We start from the raw sequence: 24981 nt of genomic DNA, 5'->3' as shown, positions 1-24981 counted from the left end.
AAAAATGCATTTTACTTAAGACATATTTGTTTGATAACGTCTGTGTTCATAATCGCGTACTTGTACTTGTGTGAGTTAGAAAATGATAACGACCCAAATATTTAACTACCTACGTCTGATGAGTTTTAGATTTATTCAGGCTCGTTTGGATCACGTTTAGATACAGTTCTTATCAACGGTCATTTTAGATTTGTATGTAAGTGATCGAGTTCCACGAGTCAACACGGAAGTTTCGGAAGTGAGAGGTCAATTTTTGGCACGATATTTCTCTTTCACGTTATGGCATTTTTCAGTTTCAATCAATTCACATGATCAGCTGTAGGAAGATGACACAAGGGCGTAACCCATAGGAACAGGTACGCGGTAAAAGGCAGGACTGTTAGTTGTTTTTTGTCTCTGCATCCTAAGTTTACTGAAAAAACTGTGTTAAGCAATTGAAAAACACTTTTCTTAACACTGTCTTGCTATCAGTTACATCTTTAGAGTACTGATGAGTGGTGTTGAGCGTAACATTTAGTTTCTGTAACAGCATGTATACTATTATTGGATTGCATCACGTTGATAAGAAATATTTAGATACCTTTTTGGAATCAAAAATATTGCAGCGACGTAGCTTTCGATGTCATCGCGACATCTTCATTCAGCGTAGTGACTTAAACCACTCCGGTCACATGACCACCTTTTGGGCGATCACAAACCAGCAGGTCATCGTAGATGGCGGGCAGGTCGTATCCGGTGTCTCTGTTAAGGAATGGCTTTTGTGTCCTGACATTTTCCAAGCTGATGGAGTGTTGGTGATCTTTGATGTGTTCACCGACCGCTGTTAAAGGGGCTAACTTCAGGTTGGAATGTTCACCAACACCCCATCAGCTTGAAAAATGTCTAAGTCATTACCAGGAGGACCAGTTCTGGAAAATGAAAATACGCGAAGCAATCGAAATCAGGACACAAAAACCATCCCGTAACAGAGACACCGGATACGACCCGCCCGCCGTCTACGATGACCTGCTGGTTTGTGAACGACCAAAAGGTGGTCACATGACCAAAGTGGTTTAAGTCACTACGCTGAACGAAGATGTCGCGATGACATCGAAAGCTACGTCGCTGCAATATTTTCGATTACAAAGAGGTATATTTCTTTTCTGTGTACGTGTTCTACAGAACTCCGAGGACAGACGCACAAAAGGAGAACAACAGCTCCTTTAAGTCCTCGGGCCGAGCGTAGGGTCTGTTGTTCAAAGCGGTCCTCTGTAGTAGGTTTGTGTGCTTAGTCCATGGGAGATTGTTATATTACAGGGACAAAGGGAAACACAAAGCATTGTCCTCGGGAGTATAGTACAACAACGTATGTATTTAATGATAGGGTAAAACAAAAACAAAATACATTGGAAAGCGTGATCCAGAGTTTTCCAGACCGGCGGAACTTTTTTGTTTTGACGTGCACGCCGTACCACGGAGGCTTGGCCAACTTTGCATACAGTAGCAAATTAAACAAGGTGTTTGAGATTATATAAATAAAGTGTATTTGATGAAACATTGTCATTAATGTATCAATTAAATTTTCTCTATATAGTTTAATTGTTGCGCTTTTTAGCATAGCGTTCGTTTTTTTAGTGGCTTATTAGATGTTGTAATTCAGGTGGTTTTTTTTGGTACGTGCGTTTTAGAAAATGATCGTTTCGTGTGACTATAATATATTGTGTATATGTGTGAATTGTACCGCATGCCTTTGGAGGGCTGTTGATTAAATAGGACATGCATTGCCCATGGGCTGAATGTTAATTGTATCAAGCATTATAATTAGAATAGACGTGGCACGTCGATAGTACAACGCACTTCAATGTTTGATCTCATTCCTGTGGAACTCAATACATGTATGTATCAACACCAATGACCTGTATCTTCAGGGTGTTCGAACCAGTTGAGCTCAAGGGCGGATCCAGGGGGGGGGGGGGGCAAAGGGGGCCATGGCGCCCCCCCCCCCCCAAAAAAAAACATGACACCGCAATAAAGGCAGGCAATGAGTACACCACCATCTTTTCCTCAAAAAAACATTGGTTAAAGTGGTCAGAAATTGCCTCAGATCGCACCACAGAGCATCTAGAATCCAAAAAAAAAATTCGGGGCCCTGAAGCGGGCCCCGAACCCCACGCCGTAATTGTTTCCCCCAAAAAATTGTGTTCTGGATCCGCCCTTGGTTGAGCTAGCCTTACTTATGCTGGGATGTTTGGGTTCATAAACCCTGCGTCAAAGCATACGAATAATAATCGTTAACATTATAGCGGTGTTTATATAGTTTCTCATTAGGGCGAGTATTGATCGATATAGTCAAGAGAGACGCAATTATTACACAGTGACAACAGGTGCCTCAAAGCTGTATCAACATATTTATCAACGTAGCTCGGTTTTATTTATAATCACGATTCCAAGTTGAAGCATAATTTCAAATACGTACGTAGTATACACCCATCAATTACAATTATTTATAATGTATTGTAAAAAGGTAAAAATAATGTCCAAACAGCATAGAGACATCAAAGATGCGCAGCCATTTTGTTCTTTCACCGCATTTAAGAATGTGTTTAATTATGTTGGTTATTCTCCCAAATTTTCAATAACAAAAAACCCAAGCATCAATACATTTACGGTCACATTGAGATTTAGCACAAGTGACGTGGAAGCAGATGGCAAGTTGAGATTTTGATCTGAGGAACTCAGTCACAGATTTAAGTACGCACTCAGTAAATCTGGGCAACCAGAAATAAGATTGAGCGTATGACAAGTTAGTAGGTCGATTCTGAGTAATGTATATTATCATGTTACTAATGTGTCACTCGTAGCCGAGAATATTCATATTGATATTAACGTGATCATGTGTGTTCAGTGTATTTTTTTTGTGCCGGAATTCGTGCATGTCTGGGGCAATCGTACAGGGTGAGCCCAAAAAAAGCGGAACCCCAAACCCAAAAAATATATTTCATATGTAAAAAATATATGTAGCACCAAAAATAATAATGACTGGAAAGCCAATTTCATAAGCTCCTTTTAGATGAAAAAAAAATACTGAAGTTACTCAATTCGTTTAAAGAATATCAACATTTAAACACAATGACCCTAAAACATGTCTCTTTTGATATCTCAAACTCCAAAAGCGTTTCCATTATGGGGTAGATAAAGTTCTGAAGAGTTCCTTTTGAGGTTTGTTGCTCTTTTGTGTTTTGTACCCCATAAGGAACCATTCAGATGTCCACACAAATGGTGAAGCCAGTGGTTGTTCGTTATTTACCAGTTACATGGGAAACAAATCTGTCTTGAAACGTAGCTTTGGTACCCAAATTTCTCGTTGAAAAATAATAGTCGATTTAGATGGATTGATGGTGAATGTGCGTTCGAAGAGGAATGGGATTAAAATGTCCGGCTTTGTTCATTGGATTAATTTCCTTATCAGATGCTGCACTTTTCCACTGAAATTTAACTGAGAATATTCAGTTGTAGTCGGATTTACTTGTCTTTAAGCTGCCAGTCTTAAATAACTGACGCAGAAAGTCAATTTTAGTTAAATCTTCAGAAGCGATGTCTTCTACTCAGAATACAGCCCTGTTTTGATTGATTCTCAGGATTAAGGTATCCTTTCTTATCGCCCATCCCACTCATCAATTTTCCCTTGAACTTAGCCAAGTAACCGTTATTCCCTAGTTTACGCTTTTCTGGTTATGCTAAATTGTTAATTATTCAATTTGTCAATTTGTCTCTTACTTCTACATTAATTTCTTGTTCCTTGCTTCATTGACATTTAGACCGTTTCTTTTGATTCGTCTTTCATGCTCATGATGTTATAGGTTTCCTCCATGTCCTTTGGTTGTTGTTGATTTATGATTAATGAATAAAAGACACGAATTGAAGATTAATGCAATAAACCACCCGTTAAATGTTTTATGGATTCATTTATAATATAACACGTAAAAACTGAATGGGAATATTTTTACGCGCGTGTTTACTGAAAAAAATAATAATTATGCCTTAAACAAGTGCAAAGGCGCGGTCACACTAGCTCTTTGAATGATATTTTGTGAGGAAAGTATCTGGATTATTTTGAAAAATCAATAATGACAGTGGTAAATTATATTTAAGAGGTGTCACGTGATTGCTTAGGCTTTTGAATAAAATTGCTTTGGGGAAAGCTTGCAGCTTTGCCTTGTTAGTATTCCGCAATTAATGCGCGGCAATTCATCTCCTTATTCAGGTTGTGTGTTTGTTACTTTTAGATCGACTTTTAGCGAAGGGGTTTGCAAGAAGAGCTATGGATACAAAGGTCCCTGGTTCGAATCAACGTCGTGGCTGCTCATTTTCATATACTATTTTCTGCTCTGAATTTATCTTTTAGATAATTTTATTGTAAGGGGAAAGAGAGAACGAGAATCTAAGTGCCTTGAGCAACCCATCTACGATAAAAAAAAATCGCCGGGGAGCGACCCCCGATCCCCCCCCCCCTTCCTACGGGCCCGCAGGCTCTGTCGTTTTGGACGGATATTGCAGTTTTTGCGAAATGTTAAAAATGAGGTGCACCGGTATCAAACAGATCACCTTGTCAGACAAATGTCTTATGAGATTTGTTGCATTTGGATGCTTTCGAAAACTGACCTTCAACCTCGTCAAGATTTCAGAGAGATCGACGTAGATTCTGCTTTGAAGAGATGAAGTGCGACCTCAGCGGTCAACAGTCACAACGAAGCATATTGCACAAATTAATAATCAGCGTGTTTGTCTAAAGTGATCAATATTTGGTCATAATTGCCTTTTCCTTCCTCCCATCCGAACGCTCAATATCACTGCCTAAGAAGAGTCAATTTTACCTGGTTGCTAAGGCAACTTCACCGATAAATCATTGGAAGTTTTTGTGCTGTCAACATTCTGACACGCAATTCAAACACGAGGCGAGACGGCAATTAAAGTCCAACGAAACACGGCTAAGTCATTTTGAATGTATGGGTAAGTATGGTGGGAAAACATGAAACAAGTGACCGCTGTTCAAAGAGGCACTGTAGTCTCGGTCGAAAGGGACCTAGTTAGTTGAGTCCTGTAGCACAGTGCGACCAGAGGTTTTTGATGATTTCTGATAACACCCTGGAAATTTAAGCGGCTGGAACTCATTTTAGGGGAACAGCAAAGCCATTTTTTCGTTTAGTGATACGGCAGAAATAGGAGCGTCCATGCGTGATATTATGGCAACCTTGAATTTCATTTGAAGTGCACTAATTGATCAGCAGACGATATCATTTAGTGGCATCCTATTGAACGTCAGCGCAGGTCGTGATTTCAGAAAGATTGGATGACTTTATAATTAAAAACCCGAACTGGTCGGCTGCATGTTTGCCTCAACTCGTACGTGCGCGGCCTACGGATCTGGTATATATCGCCCTTAATACGCTTCTTCAGGAACGACCGAAGTGGTTTTTAAGTGGGGCGGCCAAATGCCGTCTGTGTAATTTGTTTTTTTCTTTAACACCACGGTCACGTTTGTTGCGAAGCCAATATCGCAATAGGGTATTAGAGTTTTGTTCGTGTTTCGGAAACATTGGACGGACTTACTTGGCGATCGCTTAAGTTCCCCTGTGAATGTAATCTGGAGACCACTAGATACTTAGATCGCTCGCAAATCGTCGAGCAGCCAACCAACGGAATCTAAAGCTCTGTCTCTTCTCTGGTAGGATATTTAATTGACAGTCAGGCGTATCGCATGGTTTGCCATCTTGAGTTCTCGTCCAGATTGACTTGTTGAGTTTTCAGGTACATGTAACTGCTTTCCAGAAGCCAGTTAATTCTATATTGGACGGGTTTTATTATCTCACCACAAGACTAACTCACTACCAGGGAAACTCAATTTTTTGAAGAACCATCCGTCAAGATTAAGGGAAACTCTTATTGGTCTGTTTTCTGGATTGTTAACTGTGTCAACTAAGTCAACATGGCTGCAGATTCAACAAATTCGACAACCTTCGATAACACTGACGTATATTATAGCTACCTACAGCGCCAGATTATAGCCGGTGTCATCGGCCTCGTCTGCATACTCGGCATCGCGGGTAATACCTTGGTCATCCTAGCCGTAGCCCTATCCCGCAAACTTCGCCACACCACCAACTACTTCGTCTTGAACCTGAGCCTGGCCGACCTGCTGACGTGTCTGTTCCTGCCGATGGCTGTGGTGGCGTTGCTCAACGATGTCTGGCCGCTGCCTGATTTTTTGTGCATCGCGACAGGTGCGGTCTTCGTCACCTGTCTGACGTGCAGCGTCAACTGCCTCGCTTGTGTCGCGTTTAACCGTTACATCCTCATCACCAAACCCAAAACCCTGTACCGTCGGCTGTACACGCCTCGGAGGACCATCCTCGCCATCATCTTGGTCTGGTTTGTGCCTCTCTCTGTTGTTATCATCGCAGCCAGCACCAGGTACATCAAGCTGGGATTTGACTCTCAGTTCTCCTGCTGCGCCTGGGTGATCTCCGAGTCGGACCCCGGCTTCTACTTCGTGATGTTCTCCTCATGCTGCCCTCTCCAGTTCGCAGTCCTATCATGGAGTTACGGGAACATCTTCTACCACGTCCGCAAACACGCCAAAGCAGTTGCGCATATGGAGGGAACATCAGGAGAATCTGACACCACCGGAAGTAACGAAAGTCGAGGCAATCCTCCGATCCAGGCAGCACCGAGAAAACAGAGCAGTAAACTCCAAATAGAAGTGACCAAGAATTTGTTCTGTGTTGTCTGCGTATTTCTGATTTGCACAGCTCCATTTGGTATAAGTCTTATTCTCGGTAAGAATGGTCTGCGTCTTTACCCAATCGGGGCTGCTTTACTTTGCTGCAACAGCTGCGTTAACCCGATCATTTATGCGGCAAAACACCCGCAATTCAGACTGGTTTTCAAGTCCATACTCCTCTGCCGATTTTCTGACATTCCAGAGAGGGTACGCTTTTGTTGATTATCTTGATATCGAGTATTTGCATTATAATTCCTTTTCTTTCCGCTGTCATTTAACCATGTACATGTATATTTCCATAATGTTGTCCGCATTTTAACTGGGATTTATGGAAAGTGGTTTCCAACAAGTTCTCTGCAGCATGATGTAGCAAAAGATTAGTTCTATTTTTATTATTGAAAAAAAAATGCAATCACATCGAAGACTAAAAGTAGTTTCTTTGGTATTATAATGCAAAGGTGGGGCCTACTATATACCTTTCCAGAAGGTTGTGTTGAGTTTTGGCACCGTTATTGAACCATGGTTTGAGTCGCTGCGGAAATCAGCGTCTGTTTTCTTCTTTTGATGTATTATAGAGACCTAATTTTCAAAACAAAGTATGTGTGAATATAGCTTCATTATGATAATTACACTTCTTCATTGCATTGTTTTGTAACATTTGTTATATCATGGCCACTTGTCCAGTCTGCAAAAATAACTGAATACTTCATATACACTGCATTTCTTATAAATGAACCTCATATACACTGCACCGCATATAAAATGCGCGCGAGTGCACGCCTCTGTAGGGCTTGCCCACGCACTCGCGACAGAGAACTGCAACAGGTCAGTCTAATGTCTGGTATGAACGCTTGCAGTTTATATCAAAGGTTACACCGCAGTGGTTTAATTTATTCTCGCACAGTATTTTTTTGACTTAATGACACGATATTATAACAAAACATGTGTTGACTGCTGTGATGTTGGATATGTCGTTTTTTTTACCCCCGCGTAGTAAAAACAGCATATTCCCATCAGCAGTCACCGGGGGTTAAATGTTATCCCACATAGCACAATACAGGGTGAGTCAGAAAAAGCGAAACCCAAATGTCGGGACTTCTGTTTTAGTGAAGTTCTGCATGTAGCACTTCCAACATCTAGGATATATAAGCCCAATTCATAAGCCTTCTTTTAGTACAAGAATCATTCAAATCACTCATGTACTTTTGACGTTACGGAATTTTAAACTCAACCACCATTTTAAAGTTCTGTCCACGGATCACAATTACGGTGTGCGTTCTTTCAGCAAAACGAAACAATTCACACACATCCCTATGTGATTTGTATTTCGGTTTTGCTGAAAGCACACTCACCTTCTGTTGATCCGTGGACAGAACTGTAAAACGATGGTTGTGTTTAAAATTACGTACCTTCAAAAGTACAAGAGTGATTTGAATTATTCTTGTACTAAATTAAAGCTTATGAATTGGGCTTTCATATCCTAGATTTAGGAAGTGCAACATGCAGAACTTCACTAAAACAATGGTCCCGACATTTGGGTTTCGTGTTTTTTTTACTCACCCTGTATAGGTCTAGTATGCATTCGTTTGATAACATAAATTGTTAGTAGGACGCGCGAGAAAACAATGAATGCCAGAGCTCGACTGTTGAGGGAGCTGCAAAACATAAACGTGCACAAACACGTAATACAAAAAAAACCCTGCATAACCATTGGGTGTAATGCAAATGATTTATGACAGAATGACATGACTTGAACAAAAGGTGGCGCAATGCTTCCAGCGATATGGCTAGTCTTTTGTACCGTGAGTGTAGAATTATTACGTGGGAGTAAAGATGGCGCCATCTATAGTATTTCCGCAATATCGGAGTACTTTGTATAGGGAGGGTGATGCTCTGCAAATGGGTATTGTCATGGAAACCGTAGAAAACTCCTCATTATTGTTACCTATTGTTGAAAATGTCCTTCTGAAAGATCAAACCGATATTTCATGCTGGAATAATTTATGAGCATCGATATAAACGATTAACCGTTGAGCCAACTCGCTCCATGTTATGGCTGTATCATCCGATGCATGATATGAATAATGAAGGACGTTGAATCATTTACTAAACGCAGAAAATAAAAAATATATATAAAAAGTAAAATTTATCGTGTTTTTTTTTCAGAGCCACAGCTCATCAACATTTGTCGATTGTATGCCCTCAAATAAATCAGCCTGGATTCGCAACTTGTATACTTTAAGGATTCATTTGAAGATTCTATTAAATAGATCCCAGATTTATTACTTTTTTCAGCTTTGCTAAAAATGTTTGTTTTGTACGACAATTTCTCCCTAAGGCCCAAGCGTATTTATGTAAGGAGAAATAAGCAAGAGTATAATAGCTTAACCTAAATACCACAAGCACAGTTCAGTTCTAGTTAGTATAATTTTGCATTGACAACAGTGGGTTGTGCATTCAAAGAAACAGATGGCTCCTTAGTGTTTGTAATTCAACGTGTATATTTGTTTTAAATACAACTATTTAAACAATGCAGATTATCCTTTACATGATATTACTACAAATTTAACAATTTAGCAAAACGTTAACAAAGTCTAAATTGGATATACAATCACACTTGCTATCAGAACCTAAATTTGCAAAAAAAGTAAATGTTTTCCTGGCAAAAACAGGCTTCCAGCCAATTTGTCATGTTATGAACATTGCTTAAACAAATGAGTTTGCCGAACAATTTTTGCAGTGAATTATTTTGAAACTCAACTGCTCACTGACTTGTTTTCCAGCGCTTGGTGTCACGGCTGCAATACTAACTCCTACATTCTCATAAAATTGTCCGTACAGTTTTACAAACTCAAAAAAAATGCGCATTCAGCTTTTGTAAATTTATGCACTTTGAAAAACGTCAAAATCGTTGAACTGTCAGGTGACAAAAAAAAGGACGAAACGCATTACCTAGGATGCTTTAAGAATGCGCATTAACACATTTAATGCGACGTCATGTGACAGGATAGAATCATCATGACATCACTTCATTTGTTTGTCTATGTACATACCGAGTACCGTCCGAATCGGGCATATAGTCATGCAGGAATCGGCCTTTGTATAATTCACATTAACGTACGTCAATAACAAATGATGAAGTCATCAAAACATCACTTCAATTTTTAATTTTTGACACGTCATGCAGAAATCGGCCTTTGTATATTTCACATTTAACGTACGTCAAATAACAAATGATGAAGTCATTAAGACATCACTTCAATTTTTAATTTCTGACGCGTCCCTGTCTGTGTGCAGTTTAAACCGAATTGGAACATTAGTTCTTTAGAAATAATCTACTTTAATGTCACATCACTTGACGTGATGACGTAATCATTGCTTAACTTCAATTTCTATCTATAACACGACTACGTCTATGTACATACCAAGTTTCAACCCAGCCAGACATGTGGGTTCTTTGTTAGATATAGGACTTTTAAATGTATACCCATAAGATGTCGTCACATGACTCGTGATGACGTCGTCATGACGTCTATCTTTGCGGACCGTCTATTTACTGGGGTCTTTTCTTGTGGTAAGGTTGATGAACATCTAAATCAAAGTTAAATTTTAATGCCAGAAACATTTTGAACAAAGTCTGTGGGATATGTATAGAGCAAAAAGAAATAGAAGATGAAAGAAAATCAGAACCAAAACAAAGCTCTTCTGCTACTTGCGGAAAAACCAAAAAAAGTTGATGGATACCAGGAATAACGAATTCTTGTGTGCGCGACAGACTATTTACAAGTTGTTTTTTTACCACAAGACTTCCAGTATACTAAACAGGGTGAGAAAAAAAGAAAGGGGCCGAATTGGAAAAAAATGTTAAAAGAATATGTGACTCGCTCCATTTCATAAAGATAGCATAGGAATAAAGTACATGTTATTGACTAGTAACTGTGAAATTGATGTAATTTGCGTACTCTATTCCCATGTTATATTTATCTTTATAAACAAAGATCACACAATTCAGCTGTCCACCACTGATCCCTTACCGATGAATACATGTACCCATTAAATGCAGTGAAACATGGACGATTTCCCACCCCCAAGAATAAAAGAAAACTTGCAAGGGAAAACAGACAAATCTGGCACCAAAATTTCAGGGGGGGGGGGAAGGTTCACCTGTTCCTCATATTCAAAATATGATTTTCGTTTTTGAACATGCGTAACTTTTAAAACCATTAATCATTTTCAGTATTCCTTTTGTTCCCGATAACTGAAGGTACGTGCTCTTTTAAGACATGCTTCGTTGGTGTTTTAAATTTGATTGTTTTTGAGAAACAGAAAATGAATCCATGTCATTTTCTTCTTGACTCACCCTGCAGTGCTGCGGTCACCTTTAAGGCATACAGTAACGTTATTTTACATTTTTATCAATGTGTAAGCATAGAACAACAACAAGTACTTTGAATCTAGCTTTATTTACATTTACTCACCCCTAGTCTGAGTATCACCCGTTGTCGAACGGAGCCCCCTCTTATATATGTAAGCATCCGAATTTTACGATCCCTCGCGCCAGCCAATTGGAGTCGACATGACATTATTTTATTTTAAAATCTGGACTGAGCTGTTGATTGGTCAATTTGGATGCCATGTTTTTGTGATACAACAACGGGCATAGAGATCTTATTAACCCCGACGTTGTCTTTCAATACGGGTTACCGAAGGCCCGATATATAGAAGGCGCCCGTTGAATGGGCAGAATCTCGAGCTCAAGACGCAGTCTAGCTGCATAATTAATTGCCGAATCTGCTCACATATCATATAACCGTGCTGTGCAAGGGGATACTTTTTAGACTAGGCCCCACATACATAAGTCACATTCTGTTTTCTTCGTATTCAGGGCATTCCCGGTTGGAAGAGGTGCTGATGGTGTAAACTGTACTGGCTCTCAGACTTGGATCATTTTGAGGGATTGGCCGAAACCTTATCAGGTGCCTGATAACAACTTTGAAGACTGGGTGCGAGGTTGCGTAAATTATGGGGTTGATGCTGCTGTTGCTGTACAAAACGACGGCAAACCAGGGCACGAGCTTGTAGGTTGATTCCGAAGAGAGCATTAGTGAAACGGCTGCTGGCGTGAAGCAAAGAAGGAAGGCCAAAACGACGTAAAGCAAGTTCTTGGTGACGTTAAGTTGTCTCCTAGAGATTCGTTTTCTCGTCGCTCTGTTTCTTCCTGTGGCTGCCATCGTCTCTTGTGACGTCTTACGGACGTAGCAGAAAATGAAAATGTAACAGATAGTAATAGTAATTAGTTGTGTAAGGTAGTAGATTCCTGCGGTTAACAGACGATGGGTTCTGGTGTACGGATTTGATCGGACCCAAGTGCAGGATTTGGACAGCTTTTCGTAGCCCATTTCACCAAAGTCTGTCAGGACAGGCGTCAGGGCGCAGCCGAGCGGTATAGCCCAGGAGAAGATGACCATCAGGGCGAGCTTGCGGGCGGTGTAGATGCGACGGGTGGTGAAGCGAGACTTGGTGATGGCCACCCAACGGTTGATTGCGATCAGAGCTAGGTTGTTCATGCTGCATCCGATTGTGACCAAGATGACGAAGGCAGCAGCAGTACACACCCATGGTGCCCGCGGTATTAGCCACTCGTCCCCTCCCAGGACCGCAACAGCCTGCCAGGGCAGAAAGAGGCAGGTCAGTACGTCAGCGACGGCCAAATTGACGACGAAGACGTTTGTTACCGTCTGGAGTTTCTTGGATAAACCAACGGCGATGATGACTAAGCTGTTGCCAACTGTGCCAAGAATGACAACAGTGATTACAATTGCCACAAAAATCTGTCTCTCGTAGAAATGTTCAAAGACCAGAATTTCTGGTTCACCCTCAACCACTGGACTTGACGTTGTATTATTCATTTTAGTGTGACAGTTATCACAATGTCAAAAAGAATCCTTCTGAATAGTCATTGGGTTGCAAGTTCAATAGAGTTGTCGTTATGACACCATTCTCTGTCTCCGGTATCACTAACCAGCAGCGTGCAGTTCTGTGTACTGTACCGTATAGCGCAGTTTTCTCACATCACGATTCAAAAGCAATTATGGTAATGATGGTCATAATGGTATGACTTCAAACCGGGTCCAAATGAACATGATTCATACGCACTTTGTTGATGTGAGCCCTGTATAGCATTAATACCGTGAACTGTCAACTTTCTTGGTGACGTCAGGTTGTCTCTTTGATGTAACCGTTGATGTGTTTCCTTGTGTAGCGGCCATCGTCTTTTGTGACGTCTTATGGACGTAGCAGAAAATGGAAATGTATTTGATACGGATAGTTATTAGTTGTGTTGGGTTGTAGATTTTTGCTGTTAACAGACGGTGGTTTAATTGGCCCATCGGCATTTGCAAGTTAGCCACGCCCCTTAGACAACCCTATGGAGTTTTGTACGTTAACTTTTGTTTGTATCAGATTTTACGCGTTCCGCGTCCAATTGTCTATCATGTAATTGGACAATATTTCACAAGCTGCGTTGACGCGATTCTACCGCGATAGATTAGTTTTATTCTCCTTACTTTACGTTGTGGGATGGTCTGTTTAGGCCTGCACTTATGGTATTACAAATGATGGTCCACGCCAGTTTGTGTTCTAGTTTAATACATTTTTGTGCTATGATTGTGTTATCGTCGGACCCTTTGCCATTACACACCATCCTCTCAAGCTTGATGGAACATACAATTAGTTTAATTTCTTTTATAAAAAAACAGAAAAAAAACCAGTTACATGGGATCGCGGAGAAAGTAGCTCTTTTCAGATTATAATTTAATAGCTGCGTATTTTTAAACCTTTCCTAATTGCCGCCACTTGTCATTTGACTCACCCTGCAGTGCTGCGGTCACCTTTAAGGCATACAGTAACTAGTAGGGGGGCCAATGTGCAGATTTGGGTTCCCGTCGAAATTTCATGTTAATTTTTGGCAACCATTATAAATGTAATCTTATGAGTCCTGAGAACAAGAAAATTGATGTTGCCATTTTTTCCATTGACCTTTAGTGACCTTGACCTGAGGTCAAAGTTCATGGGTCATTTTCACCTAAAATTTGCCTTTCGGAAGGGTTTGCAAAGATTTCCCAGGCAATTGAGCACATATTGTATTTGGTTGAGAGTTTCTCCATAATAATAAATGTTATTATTAATGTATTTATGGGTTTTCCTGAAGAAAACATGGGAAAATGTCACTTTTGCCCGAAAAGGGCTGGGTTGTTTTGACCATCTCACGCAGATTCCACCCGTCGCATCTACACCGCCCGTAAGCTCACTCTGATGGTCATCTTCTCCTGGGCTATACCGCTCGTTTGCGCCCTGACGCCTGTCCTGACAGACTTTGGTGAAATGGGCTACGAAAAGCTGTTCAAATCCTGCACTTGGGTCCGATCAAATCCGTACACCAGAACCCATCGTATGTTAACTGCAGGAATCTACTACCTTACACAACTAATTACTATTACTATCTGTTACATTTCCATTTTCTGCTACGTCCGTAAGACGTCACAAGAGACGATGGCAGCCACAGGAAGAATCAGAGCAACGAGAAAACGAATCTCTAGGAGACAACTTAACGTCACCAAGAACTTGCTTCACGTCGTTTTGGCATTTCTTCTTTGCTTCACGCCAGCAGCCGTTTCACTAATGCTCTCTTCGGAATCCACCTACAAGCTCGTGCCCTGGTTTGCCGTCGTTTTGTACAGCAACAGCAGCGTCAATCCCATAATTTACGCAACCTCGCACCCAGACTTCAAAGTTGTTATCAGGCACCTGATAAGGTTTCGGCCAATCCCTCAAAGTGATCCAAGTCTGAGAGCCAGGACAGTTTACACCATCAGCACCTCTTCCAACCGGGAATGCCCTGAATACGAAGAAGACAGAATGTGACTTATGCATGTGGGGCCTAGTCTAAAGAGTATCCCCTTGCACAGCACGGTTATATGATATGTGAGCAGATTCGGCAATTAATTATGCAGCTAGACTGCGTCTTAAGCTCGAGATTCTGCCCATTTAACGGGCGCCTTCTATATATCGGGCCTTCAGTAACCCGTATTGAAAGCCAATGTCGGGGTTAATAAGATCTCTATGCCAGTTGTTGTATCACAAAAACATGGCATCCAAATTGACCAATCAACAGCTTAGTCCAGATTTAAAAAAAATAATGTCATGTCGACTCCAATTATCAGCTAGCGCGAGGGATCGTACAGTTCTGACGCTTACATATATAAGAGGGGGCTCCGTTGGACTACGTGTGATACTCAGAATAGGGGCGAGTAAATGTAAATAAAGCTAGATTCAAAGTACTTGTTATTTTTCTATGCTGACACATTGATAAAAATGTAAAATAACGTTTAGTGGGGGGCCAATGTACTTCCGTTGGCATGTCATGTTAATTTATGGCAACCATTATAAATGTAATCTTATGAGTCCTGAGAACAAGAAAATTGATGTTGCCATTTTTTCCATTGACCTTTAGTGACCTTGACCTGAGGTCAAAGTTCATGGGTCATTTTCACCTAAAATTTGCCTTTCGGAAGGGTTTGCGAAGATTTTCGAGGCAAGTGAGCACATATTGTATTTGGTTGAGAGTTTCTCCATAATAATAAATGTTATTATTAATGTATTTATGGGTTTTCCTGAAGAAAACATGGGAAAATGTCACTTTTGCCCGAAAAGGGCTGGGTTGTTTTGACCATCTCACGCAGATTCCGGCCCCTCCCCCATGACCTCGGCCATCGAGTGACGAAAAATTATGAAACTTGGTACATGCATAGAACAACATAACATGAACAAACCCAAGAAATTTCATGACTATGGGTTAAAGGGTTTTGGAATTACGGCTAATTAATTATTCATAAGCACGTATGGTAATTCAATTGTGTACACTACGTATATGGGGAAATTCAGTTTTGACGGAGGGTAGCGCCAAAAATATTTCGCTGCGCGGCAACCTGTGGTTCGAATTTTGTTTTTGGTATCAAAAGATGTGCAAGACTCGAGGCTAAAAAGTCAGGACAGCTCAGGCCGTGAAATAAATAATTTTTTTAAAGAGTATCGCGGAAAAAGTTGAAAGAGGGAAAATCCGCCCCCCCCCCCCTTTAGGGCCTAAATATGACCAACCCTTTAGTGCCTGGCATCTAAATATGAAATGTTGTAAAGTGTCCTCTGCAGTACCACACTCACACAGGGTGTTTGTCGGTTGAGGAAAATCCCCACTTCTTTTGGTTCGAGCCACTCCAGAGCGGAGGTGATTTAAGCACCTCCAGGTCTTCCATCCTGCATTGGATCCTGCAGGTAAGGCTTCTGCAGGCTTGATTGGCATCTCATGTAGTGGGGGAGACGCCACCAGTCTGGTCAACCCAGGAGGCACACACTTGGGTCTTAATAGCAGGGTTGATCGCTTTCAGGTGACTCACAGTGAAGCACTGCTGTGACTGGTCAAGAACATCGGTCAACGTCTTCCCTTGGGGGACCGTTCCTTTGAAGACGTACTCTACTCTGCCTTTGAATACTACAAAGAAACGATGGTTCTTCAATAGAACACCAATAAACTGGATAAGGGTCAGGTCTGATGTCATGTCCAGGATCTTCTGAAGGAGTCAGCAAGGGTTAACACTGTCAAAAGCAGCTGTAAGATCAACAAAGACAGCGCCGGTGATATATTTTTTTCTGATGGAAGCAGTCCTTAATGTACTGAGTGAGGTTTAGAAGCTGTCCCGTTGTAGATTTGCCGGGACGGAAGCCTGCCTGCCTGTTCCTGTATCAGTTGTTTCTCAATGAAGAGGCAAGAAGGTTGAGGAGGAAATATTCCAGCAACTTGAATGTGTGACTTTGGGACGATAAGTTTTGACATGCATTGGGTCTTTTCCGGGTTTTAGGAGGGCGATGACCTCCGACTTTTGCCACACTTTAGGTATTGTTTGTGTGGCGAGGCAGGTGTTGATGAGCTGGAGTAACCAATTTGAGGCGTTTGGTCCAAGATGTTTCAGTTCTTTGGTGAAAATGTTATCCAGTTTGGTTGATTTCCTGTTCTTTATTTATGCCAGTCGCAAGTTCATTAGCAGAGAAGGATTTGATGAAGCCAATAAGGTCGATGGCGGGGTCTTTCTGGCGGAGCTTGGCTTTCGGTCGCTTATCAGGAGAACGTGGCACTTTACCATTTAAATAGCAGTTGTTGTGGGCTATTTGGTTGGCGGTGATGTTACAATGCTGTTCACTTGGCTGAGCTTTTTTTTAATATTATACTCCAGGCTTGGAGGCCATATTGGCTTCTTGGCCATATTGGTGGTTACCACAAGGGTTTGCCACAAGCTTTGAAGCTGTTCTGATATGGCTGTTATTAATTCCTCCCCAGATGAGATGGTATCGACAGCAAGAGAGTCGTTTTCATACATGCGTCTCTATTTCCTGTAAAGTTCAGCACTACGGGATGCTGCTAGGCCTGGGATGTAATCAGTGCGGCAGCCCGTAGGGATGTTCTTGCACCACCACATCAACAAACCGGTGTCATAGTATTCAGGGGTTGGATCAATGTCAGCTAGATGGTGTTTGAGCTCATTGGTGAAGCCTTCACAGTTGGCCTTACTAAGTTGAAACAGCGGTGGAATGGAATTGTTGCAAAGAGACAGCAGCAGTCACTTTGATTCCAATAGGGCGATGTCGAGTCTTTGTAATGGGGTCAAGGACCATCTTGTTGCTAAGTGAGGCGATGTTGTGGCTCACAAGGGCTAGAGCAGGGTTGAAACTTTATCTCCAGCCGCCACTATGGAAAAACTTTGACAGTTTCGCATTGTGCATGCATGCAACTGTAAACTCAACAAAAAAGAGGAAATTCCTAAATTCAGAAGACTTTGTACAGTGATTTTAAATTTTGAATGGCAGAAATGAGAATGAAAAAAGAGGAAATCAGCTGATCCGAGGAAAAGTTGCATGCCTGATTGTGAATAAGGCTCAGTTGACTTGCTTCGGCCAGCGATTCAAAAGCGTCGACGTCTGTGCTGGAATGATAGCCAATGATGCTGCTGTGGCTATTAAATCGCCGATAATTATGCGTGGCTTGGGCTGTTTTGTGGATTGTGGCGGTGGCATTAGGATGGAAGACCTGGAGGTGCTTAAATCACCTCCGCTCTGGAGTGGCTCGCACCAAAAGCACCATGAAGAAGTGGGGATTTTCCTCAACCGACAAACACCCTGTGTGAATGCGGTACTGCAGAGGACACTTTACAACATTTCATATTAAGATGCCAGGCCCTAAAGGGTTGGTCATATTTTGGCCCTAAAAGGGGGCAGATTTCCCCCCCCCCCTTTCAACTTTTTCCGCAATACTCTTGAAAAGTTATTTATTTCGCGGCCTGAGCTGTCCTGACTTTTTAGCCTCGAGTCTTGCACATCTTTTGATACCAAAAACATAAAATTCGAAACACAGGTTGCCGCGCAGCGAAATATTTTCGGCGCTACCCTCCGTCAAAACTGAATTTCCCCATATACGTAGTGTACACATTTGAATTACCATATGTGCTTATGAATAATTAATTGGCCGTAATTCCAAAACCCTTTGACCCATAGTCATGAAATTTCTTGGGTTTGTTCATGTTAAGTTGTTCTATGCATGTACCAAGTTTCATAATTTTTCGTCACTCGATGGCCGAGGTCATGGGGGGGGGGCGGAATCTGCGTGAGATGGTCAAAACAACCCGGCCCTTTTCGGGCAAAAGTGACATTTTCCCATGTTTTCTTCAGGAAAACCCATAAATACATTAATAATAAAATTTATTATAACGGAGAAACTCTCAACCAAATACAATGTGTGCTCACTTGCCTGGAAAATCTTCGCAAACCCTTCCGAAAGGCAAATTTTAGGTGAAAATGACCCATGAACTTTGACCTCAGGTCAAGGTCACTAAAGGTCAATGGAAAAAATGGCAACATCAATTTTCTTGTTCTCAGGACTCATAAGATTACATTTATAATGGTTGCCATAAATTCACATGACATGCCAACGGAAGTACATTGGCCCCCCCACTAGCAGGTGAAAGTTGCGTTTTTTACATATTGCTGATACTTGATCGCTCATGGATAGATGGCAGTCGAGGATTACACCTAGATTTCTGCACTTGGAGGATGACTGAATTACAGTTTCACCAATGACGATGCGGTAATACTGTGAGTAATCGTTTTGGCTGACAAAGTGTGCAATTGAGAGTTTTTTGGTGGGGTATGCCTGAGATCAAAATCACTTGTGAAATGCGATCAAAACCTCGGTTTGCTCCATAATTATACTCCCCCGATCAGTCGGCACTATTTTGGAGCTATACGGCACTATTTTGGAGCTATTTTACGGCGGGAAAAAAGACTGTTAATAGTGATAGTAGAAACATTTATTCAATGTTGCCATTTCCACACAATAAAATGTTACAATGCCGTGTAAACATTATTATACAGAATAAAATGCAATGAATTATGTAATTGTGTATTTACGCTTACTTGAACAGAATGCTTGTAAAATGAGGATTTTGTTTTAAAATTAATATTTAATTATGGTTTTCCCAGTTACTTCAACAATTGTATAATATAGCATTCCTTGGAAAGATACTTTAATTTCGTTCCAGAACGTCGTTGGGCTCCATTGTTTATTCCGAATTCGAATGTAATTCCTATTATGTCTCCAGTGTAATTCGCAAATATAATATAAAGCATTCAGATTCGTCCACGTTTCGGGAAATTCGTCTAATGTGGAGATAGGTGTTGAATTAAAAAAACATGCTTTATTATTTTTTTAATTTGTTATTCGTAGTTTCGTTTCCTTTCGTTTCCTTTCGTACTTTCGTTTCGTTTCGTTTAGGTATATGTTCTGATACCTTTATATTTGCGGGCCGCGTTCCTGTACTTCTGTCAGAAGTCAGCACAGTTAATCAAAAGACATCGTCGGCAATGTTTTTTTTTAGTTTTTTTATTTTCGTCTTTAAATCTCTTCGTACATTTCTGTTCCTGAATATATTGTAGTAAATTTTGTAATAAATTGTGTGTAGGGCCTACCTATATTTCCTATGAATCAAGTAAAATTAATACAATAAATTAATGCAAAATTATATTGAGCATTATTTTCTCTCGCCCATTGTTGAAAGTCTCGAACGAGACGATGATGGATCCATAATTTTACCTGATTTCAGTGTTTCTTTTTTTCTCAAAGAGAGAAAATTTATTTTGTCTGACAAGTCTTGCTTTCTGGTAGTAGGCCCTACTTTCAAACCTGTGAAATCATTGGCTGTTCTTGACTAAACTAATCACTCTCGCAAAACACAGCATTGTTAATATTGTTTGTAAAAAATAATGAGGAAGTTTGAGGGGAACAAAAACAATGACTATACCGGTACATGTTTTTGAACATTTTGAAATAGGCCTATATACCTTTTGTCCGGAACAGCAATGTGTTTACAATCTATCCAGTTCCCTTTCCCACACAGTTCCTGAATAAATTAACCTCGAAAAAAATACACTTTTTTGTAAATTTCAGTTGCCAGTAGGCACTGAGAGCTATGGGTTTTTAGTATCTGCGCAAATTCACATTTTCAAGAACTTGTATTCTAATAAACTGTTATGTTGAGAAATTGACTCCTACTTTTTTCACTTTAGTCATGAAATTTCTTGGGTTTGTTCATGTTATGTTGTTCTATGCATGTACCAAGTTTCATAATTTTTCGTCACTCGATGGCCGAGGTCATGGGGGGGGGGCGGAATCTGCGTGAGATGGTCAAAACAACCCAGCCCTTTTCGGGCAAAAGTGACATTTTCCCATGTTTTCTTCAGGAAAACCCATAAATACATTAATAATAAAATTTATTATTATGGAGAAACTCTCAACCAAATACAATATGTGCTCACTTGCCTCGAAAATCTTCGCAAACCCTTCCGAAAGGCAAATTTTAGGTGAAAATGACCCATGAACTTTGACCTCAGGTCAAGGTCACTAAAGGTCAATGGAAAAAATGGCAACATCAATTTTCTTGTTCTCAGGACTCATAAGATTACATTTATAATGGTTGCCATAAATTAACATGACATGCCAACGGAAGTACATTGGCCCCCCACTAAACGTTATTTTACATTTTTATCAATGTGTCAGCATAGAAAAATAACAAGTACTTTGAATCTAGCTTTATTTACATTTACTCGCCCCTATTCTGAGTATCACACGTAGTCCAACGGAGCCCCCTCTTATATATGTAAGCGTCAGAACTGTACGATCCCTCGCGCTAGCTGATAATTGGAGTCGACATGACATTATTTTTTTTAAATCTGGACTAAGCTGTTGATTGGTCAATTTGGATGCCATGTTTTTGTGATACAACAACTGGCATAGAGATCTTATTAACCCCGACATTGGCTTTCAATACGGGTTACTGAAGGCCCGATATATAGAAGGCGCCCGTTAAATGGGCAGAATCTCGAGCTTAAGACGCAGTCTAGCTGCATAATTAATTGCCGAATCTGCTCACATATCATATAACCGTGCTGTGCAAGGGGATACTCTTTAGACTAGGCCCCACATGCATAAGTCACATTCTGTCTTCTTCGTATTCAGGGCATTCCCGGTTGGAAGGGGTGCTGATGGTGTAAACTGTCCTGGCTCTCAGACTTGGATCACTTTGAGGGATTGGCCGAAACCTTATCAGGTGCCTCATAACAACTTTGAAGTCTGGGTGCGAGGTTGCGTAAATTATGGGATTGACGCTGCTGTTGCTGTACAAAACGACGGCAAACCAGGGCACGAGCTTGTAGGTGGATTCCGAAGAGAGCATTAGTGAAACGGCTGCTGGCGTGAAGCAAAGAAGAAATGCCAAAACGACGTGAAGCAAGTTCTTAGTGACGTTAAGTTGTCTCCTAGAGATTCGTTTTCTCGTTGCTCTGATTCTTCCTGTGGCTGCCATCGTCTCTTGTGACGTCTTACGGACGTAGCAGAAAATGGAAATGTAACAGATAGTAATAGTAATTAGTTGTGTAAGGTAGTAGATTCCTGCAGTTAACATACGATGGGTTCTGGTGTACGGATTTGATCGGACCCAAGTGCAGAATTTGAACAGCTTTTCGTAGCCCATTTCACCAAAGTCTGTCAGGACAGGCGTCAGGGCGCAAACGAGCGGTATAGCCCAGGAGAAGATGACCATCAGAGTGAGCTTACGGGCGGTGTAGATGCGACGGGTGGTGGAGCGAGACTTGGTGATGCCCACCCAACGGTTGACGGCGATCAGAGCCAGGTTGTTCATGCTGCATCCGATTGTGACCAAAATGACGAAGGCAGCAGCAGTACACACCCATGGTGCCCGCGGTATGGGCCACTCGTCCCCTCCCAGGACCGCCACAGCCTGCCAGGGCAGAAAGAGGCAGGTCAGTACGTCTGCAACGGCCAAATTGACGACGAAGACGTTTGTGACCGTCTGGAGTTTCTTGGATAAACCAACGGCGATGATGACGAAGCTGTTACCAACTGTGCCAAGGATGACAACAGTGATGACAATTGCCACAAAAATCTGTCTCTCGTAGAAATGTTCAAAGACCAGAATTTCTGGTTCACTTTCTACCACTGGACTAGACGTTGTATTATTCATTTTAGTGTGAGGAACTAAATTAACTCACAAGTAAAAGTTGACAATGTCTTTACCAAGCGACAGTTATCATAATGTCAAAAAGAATCCTTCTGAATAGTCATTGGGTTGCAAGTTCAATAGAGTTGTCGTTATGGCACCATTCTCTGTCTCCGGTATCACTAACCAGCAGCGTGCAGTTCTGTGTACTGTACCGTATAGCGCAGTTTTCTCACACCACGATTCGAAAGAATTTATGGTAAATGATGGTCATAATGGTATGACTTCAAACCGGGTCCAAATGAACATGATTCATACGCACTTTGTTGACGTGCGCCCTGTATAGCATTAATACCGTGAGCTGCCAACTTTAATGTAATACAATTATTATGAAATATATACGGGTAACTTTATCTTAATAACTGGTTGACAAATATGTGAATGACCAATAGAATTTTTCATGAGAGACAATAATGGTCGTTTTGACTGATTTCAATCGAAAGTTGGCAATTGAAAAGTTGCGCGAAGCCAAGAATGAACGCCAATACGACGTACATCAATTTCTTGGTGACGTCAGGTTGTCTCTTTCATGTAACCGTTGATGTGTTTCCTTGTGTAGCGGCCATCGTCTTTGGTGACGTCTTATGGACGTAGCAGAAAATGGAAATGTATTTGACACTAATAGTTATTAGTTGTGTTGGGTTGTGGATTTTTGCTGTTAACAGACGGTGGTTCAATTGGCCCATCGCCAATTGCAAGTTAGCCACGCCCCTTAGAAAACCCTATGGAGTTTTGTACGTTAACTTTTGTTTGTATCAGATGTTGCGCGTTCCGCGTCCAGTTGTCTATCATGTAATTGGACAATATTTCACAAGCTGCGTTGATGCGATTCTACCGCGATAGGTTAATTTTCTTTCTCCTTACTTTACGTTGTGGGATGGTCTGTTTAGGCCTGCACTGATGGTATTACAACTGATGGTCCACGCCAGTTTGTGTTCTAGTTTAATACATTTTTGGGCTATGTTTGTGTCATCGTCGGAGCCTTTGCCATTACACACCATCCTCTGACGCTTGATGGAACATACCATTAGTTTAAGTTCTTTTATTAAAAAAAGAAAAAACAGTTACATGGGATCGCGGAGAAATTAGTTCTTTTCAGAGTATAATTTAAAAGCTGCGTATTTTTATACCTTTCCGAATCGCCGCCACTTGTCATTTGATGTGCGATAATTTAAACACAGTACATGCATACGCATTTTCCAAGCAAGCGTGAAGTATGGCTTCATTATGATAATTATATCACCTTTAAATTCCACATGACTCAGTGCAGGCTCAGTCTGTTTGTGCTGAAAAACATTTACTGTAGGGCATGCATGAAAATGATTAATAAAAGGACGGTTGAGGGCGCTACGAACAATTAATGAACTGCAGAAAACGTGACACAGCAGACTGTTAACCCGTTGGGTGTAATGCCAACGAAATGACTTGTACAATAGGTGGCGCTTTGCTACGAGCAATATCTCTAGTCTGTTGTACCGTGAGGGTAGAATTATCACGTGGGCGTATTGATTGCGGCATCTATAATTTTTCCCCCGGAATATTGGATTGCATGTATTTTGTACAGGCTATGTGGTATTCTGCTAACGGATTTTGTCATGGAAACCGTACAGAACTCCTCATTATGGTTACCTTTTGTTGAACATGTCCTCCTTAAAGATCAAACCGATATCCATGCTTGAATGTATTCATGAGCTTCGGCATCAATGTTGAACCGTTCAGCAAATTCGCTCGTTCATTATTGCTATATAAGCGGATGCAGGAATAATGAAAGACGTCTATAAATCTTTTTTTTTGTAATTCAGAGAACATATAAAACAAGAAAACTTTAAATGTGGTCTTTAGAGCGACAGCCCATCCCACCTTTTTCGGTTGTGTGACTTAGATCCGCAACGTGTATACTATCAGGATTAATTTGAAGATTATGTCATATAGATCCAAGATTTTGTTTTTCAGCTTTGTTGAAATGCTTTGTACTCTTTTGTCTCCAAGGCTTAAAAGTGTTTCTGTACGGAGAAGTGTGTATACAAGTGTGTATACATTTTGCATTGAGCACAATGGCTTCTTAACATATATTTTCCTATTTCTTAAAAAAAAAAGGCTCCTTAACACCACGTATGGCAACTTTGAGGTATACATTCAGAGAAACAGAGGGCTCTTTTGTGTTTGTAATTCAACGTGTACTTATATTATACACACATCCAAATAAGCAATGCAGATTGTCATGTACATGATATTACTACAAATTTGTTTAACAAATTAATAAAACGTTTAAGTCTAGGCTGGATACAACATCACACTTGCATTTCAGTGACAAGATCGGGGACTACTTTAATGGACGTGCTATCAGCTGAGAACAGAGATGTTCCAAGAACAAAAATATTTGCTTAAAAGTTTCATAGTATGTACATTGCTTGTTACCGATTCTCTGCTTAACACATGAGTTTACCGAGCATTACTTGCAGCGTATTTTATGAAATTGTACCAAACTGGTCATTGACCTATTTTCAGCGCTTGGTGTTACAATTGCTATATTAACTCCTACAT

General features: G+C 40.8%; 4 protein-coding genes across 4 annotated transcripts; 2 read left to right on the top strand and 2 right to left on the bottom strand.

Annotated features, from left to right (window-relative positions):
• Positions 1-5965: 5965 nt before the first annotated feature.
• LOC119719641 (alpha-1B adrenergic receptor-like) lies at positions 5966-6982 on the top strand. The gene has a single exon (XM_038189141.1). It carries the CDS (start codon positions 5966-5968, stop codon positions 6980-6982), a length of 1017 nt encoding a protein of 338 aa, XP_038045069.1.
• A 4637-nt stretch (positions 6983-11619) lies between these two features.
• LOC119719640 (melanopsin-A-like) lies at positions 11620-12669 on the bottom strand. Its single transcript, XM_038189140.1, has one exon. It carries the CDS (start codon positions 12667-12669, stop codon positions 11620-11622), a length of 1050 nt encoding a protein of 349 aa, XP_038045068.1.
• An 80-nt stretch (positions 12670-12749) lies between these two features.
• On the top strand, positions 12750-14683 carry LOC119719639 (melanopsin-like). The gene is made up of 2 exons (XM_038189139.1): positions 12750-12801; positions 14034-14683. Exons 1-2 carry the CDS (start codon positions 12750-12752, stop codon positions 14681-14683), a joined length of 702 nt encoding a protein of 233 aa, XP_038045067.1.
• Positions 14684-21351: 6668 nt separating this feature from the next.
• LOC119719638 (allatostatin-A receptor-like) lies at positions 21352-22401 on the bottom strand. The gene has a single exon (XM_038189138.1). The coding sequence runs from the start codon at positions 22399-22401 to the stop codon at positions 21352-21354; it is 1050 nt and encodes a 349-aa protein (XP_038045066.1).
• Between the last annotated feature and the right edge of the window lie 2580 nt (positions 22402-24981).

The sequence above is a fragment of the Patiria miniata genome, unplaced genomic scaffold (assembly GCF_015706575.1).
Source record: "Patiria miniata isolate m_02_andy unplaced genomic scaffold, ASM1570657v1 HiC_scaffold_8, whole genome shotgun sequence".
NCBI lineage: Eukaryota > Metazoa > Echinodermata > Asteroidea > Valvatida > Asterinidae > Patiria > Patiria miniata.
Note: the sequence above shows the minus strand (reverse complement) of the source record. Positions and strands in the feature narration are given on the sequence as shown.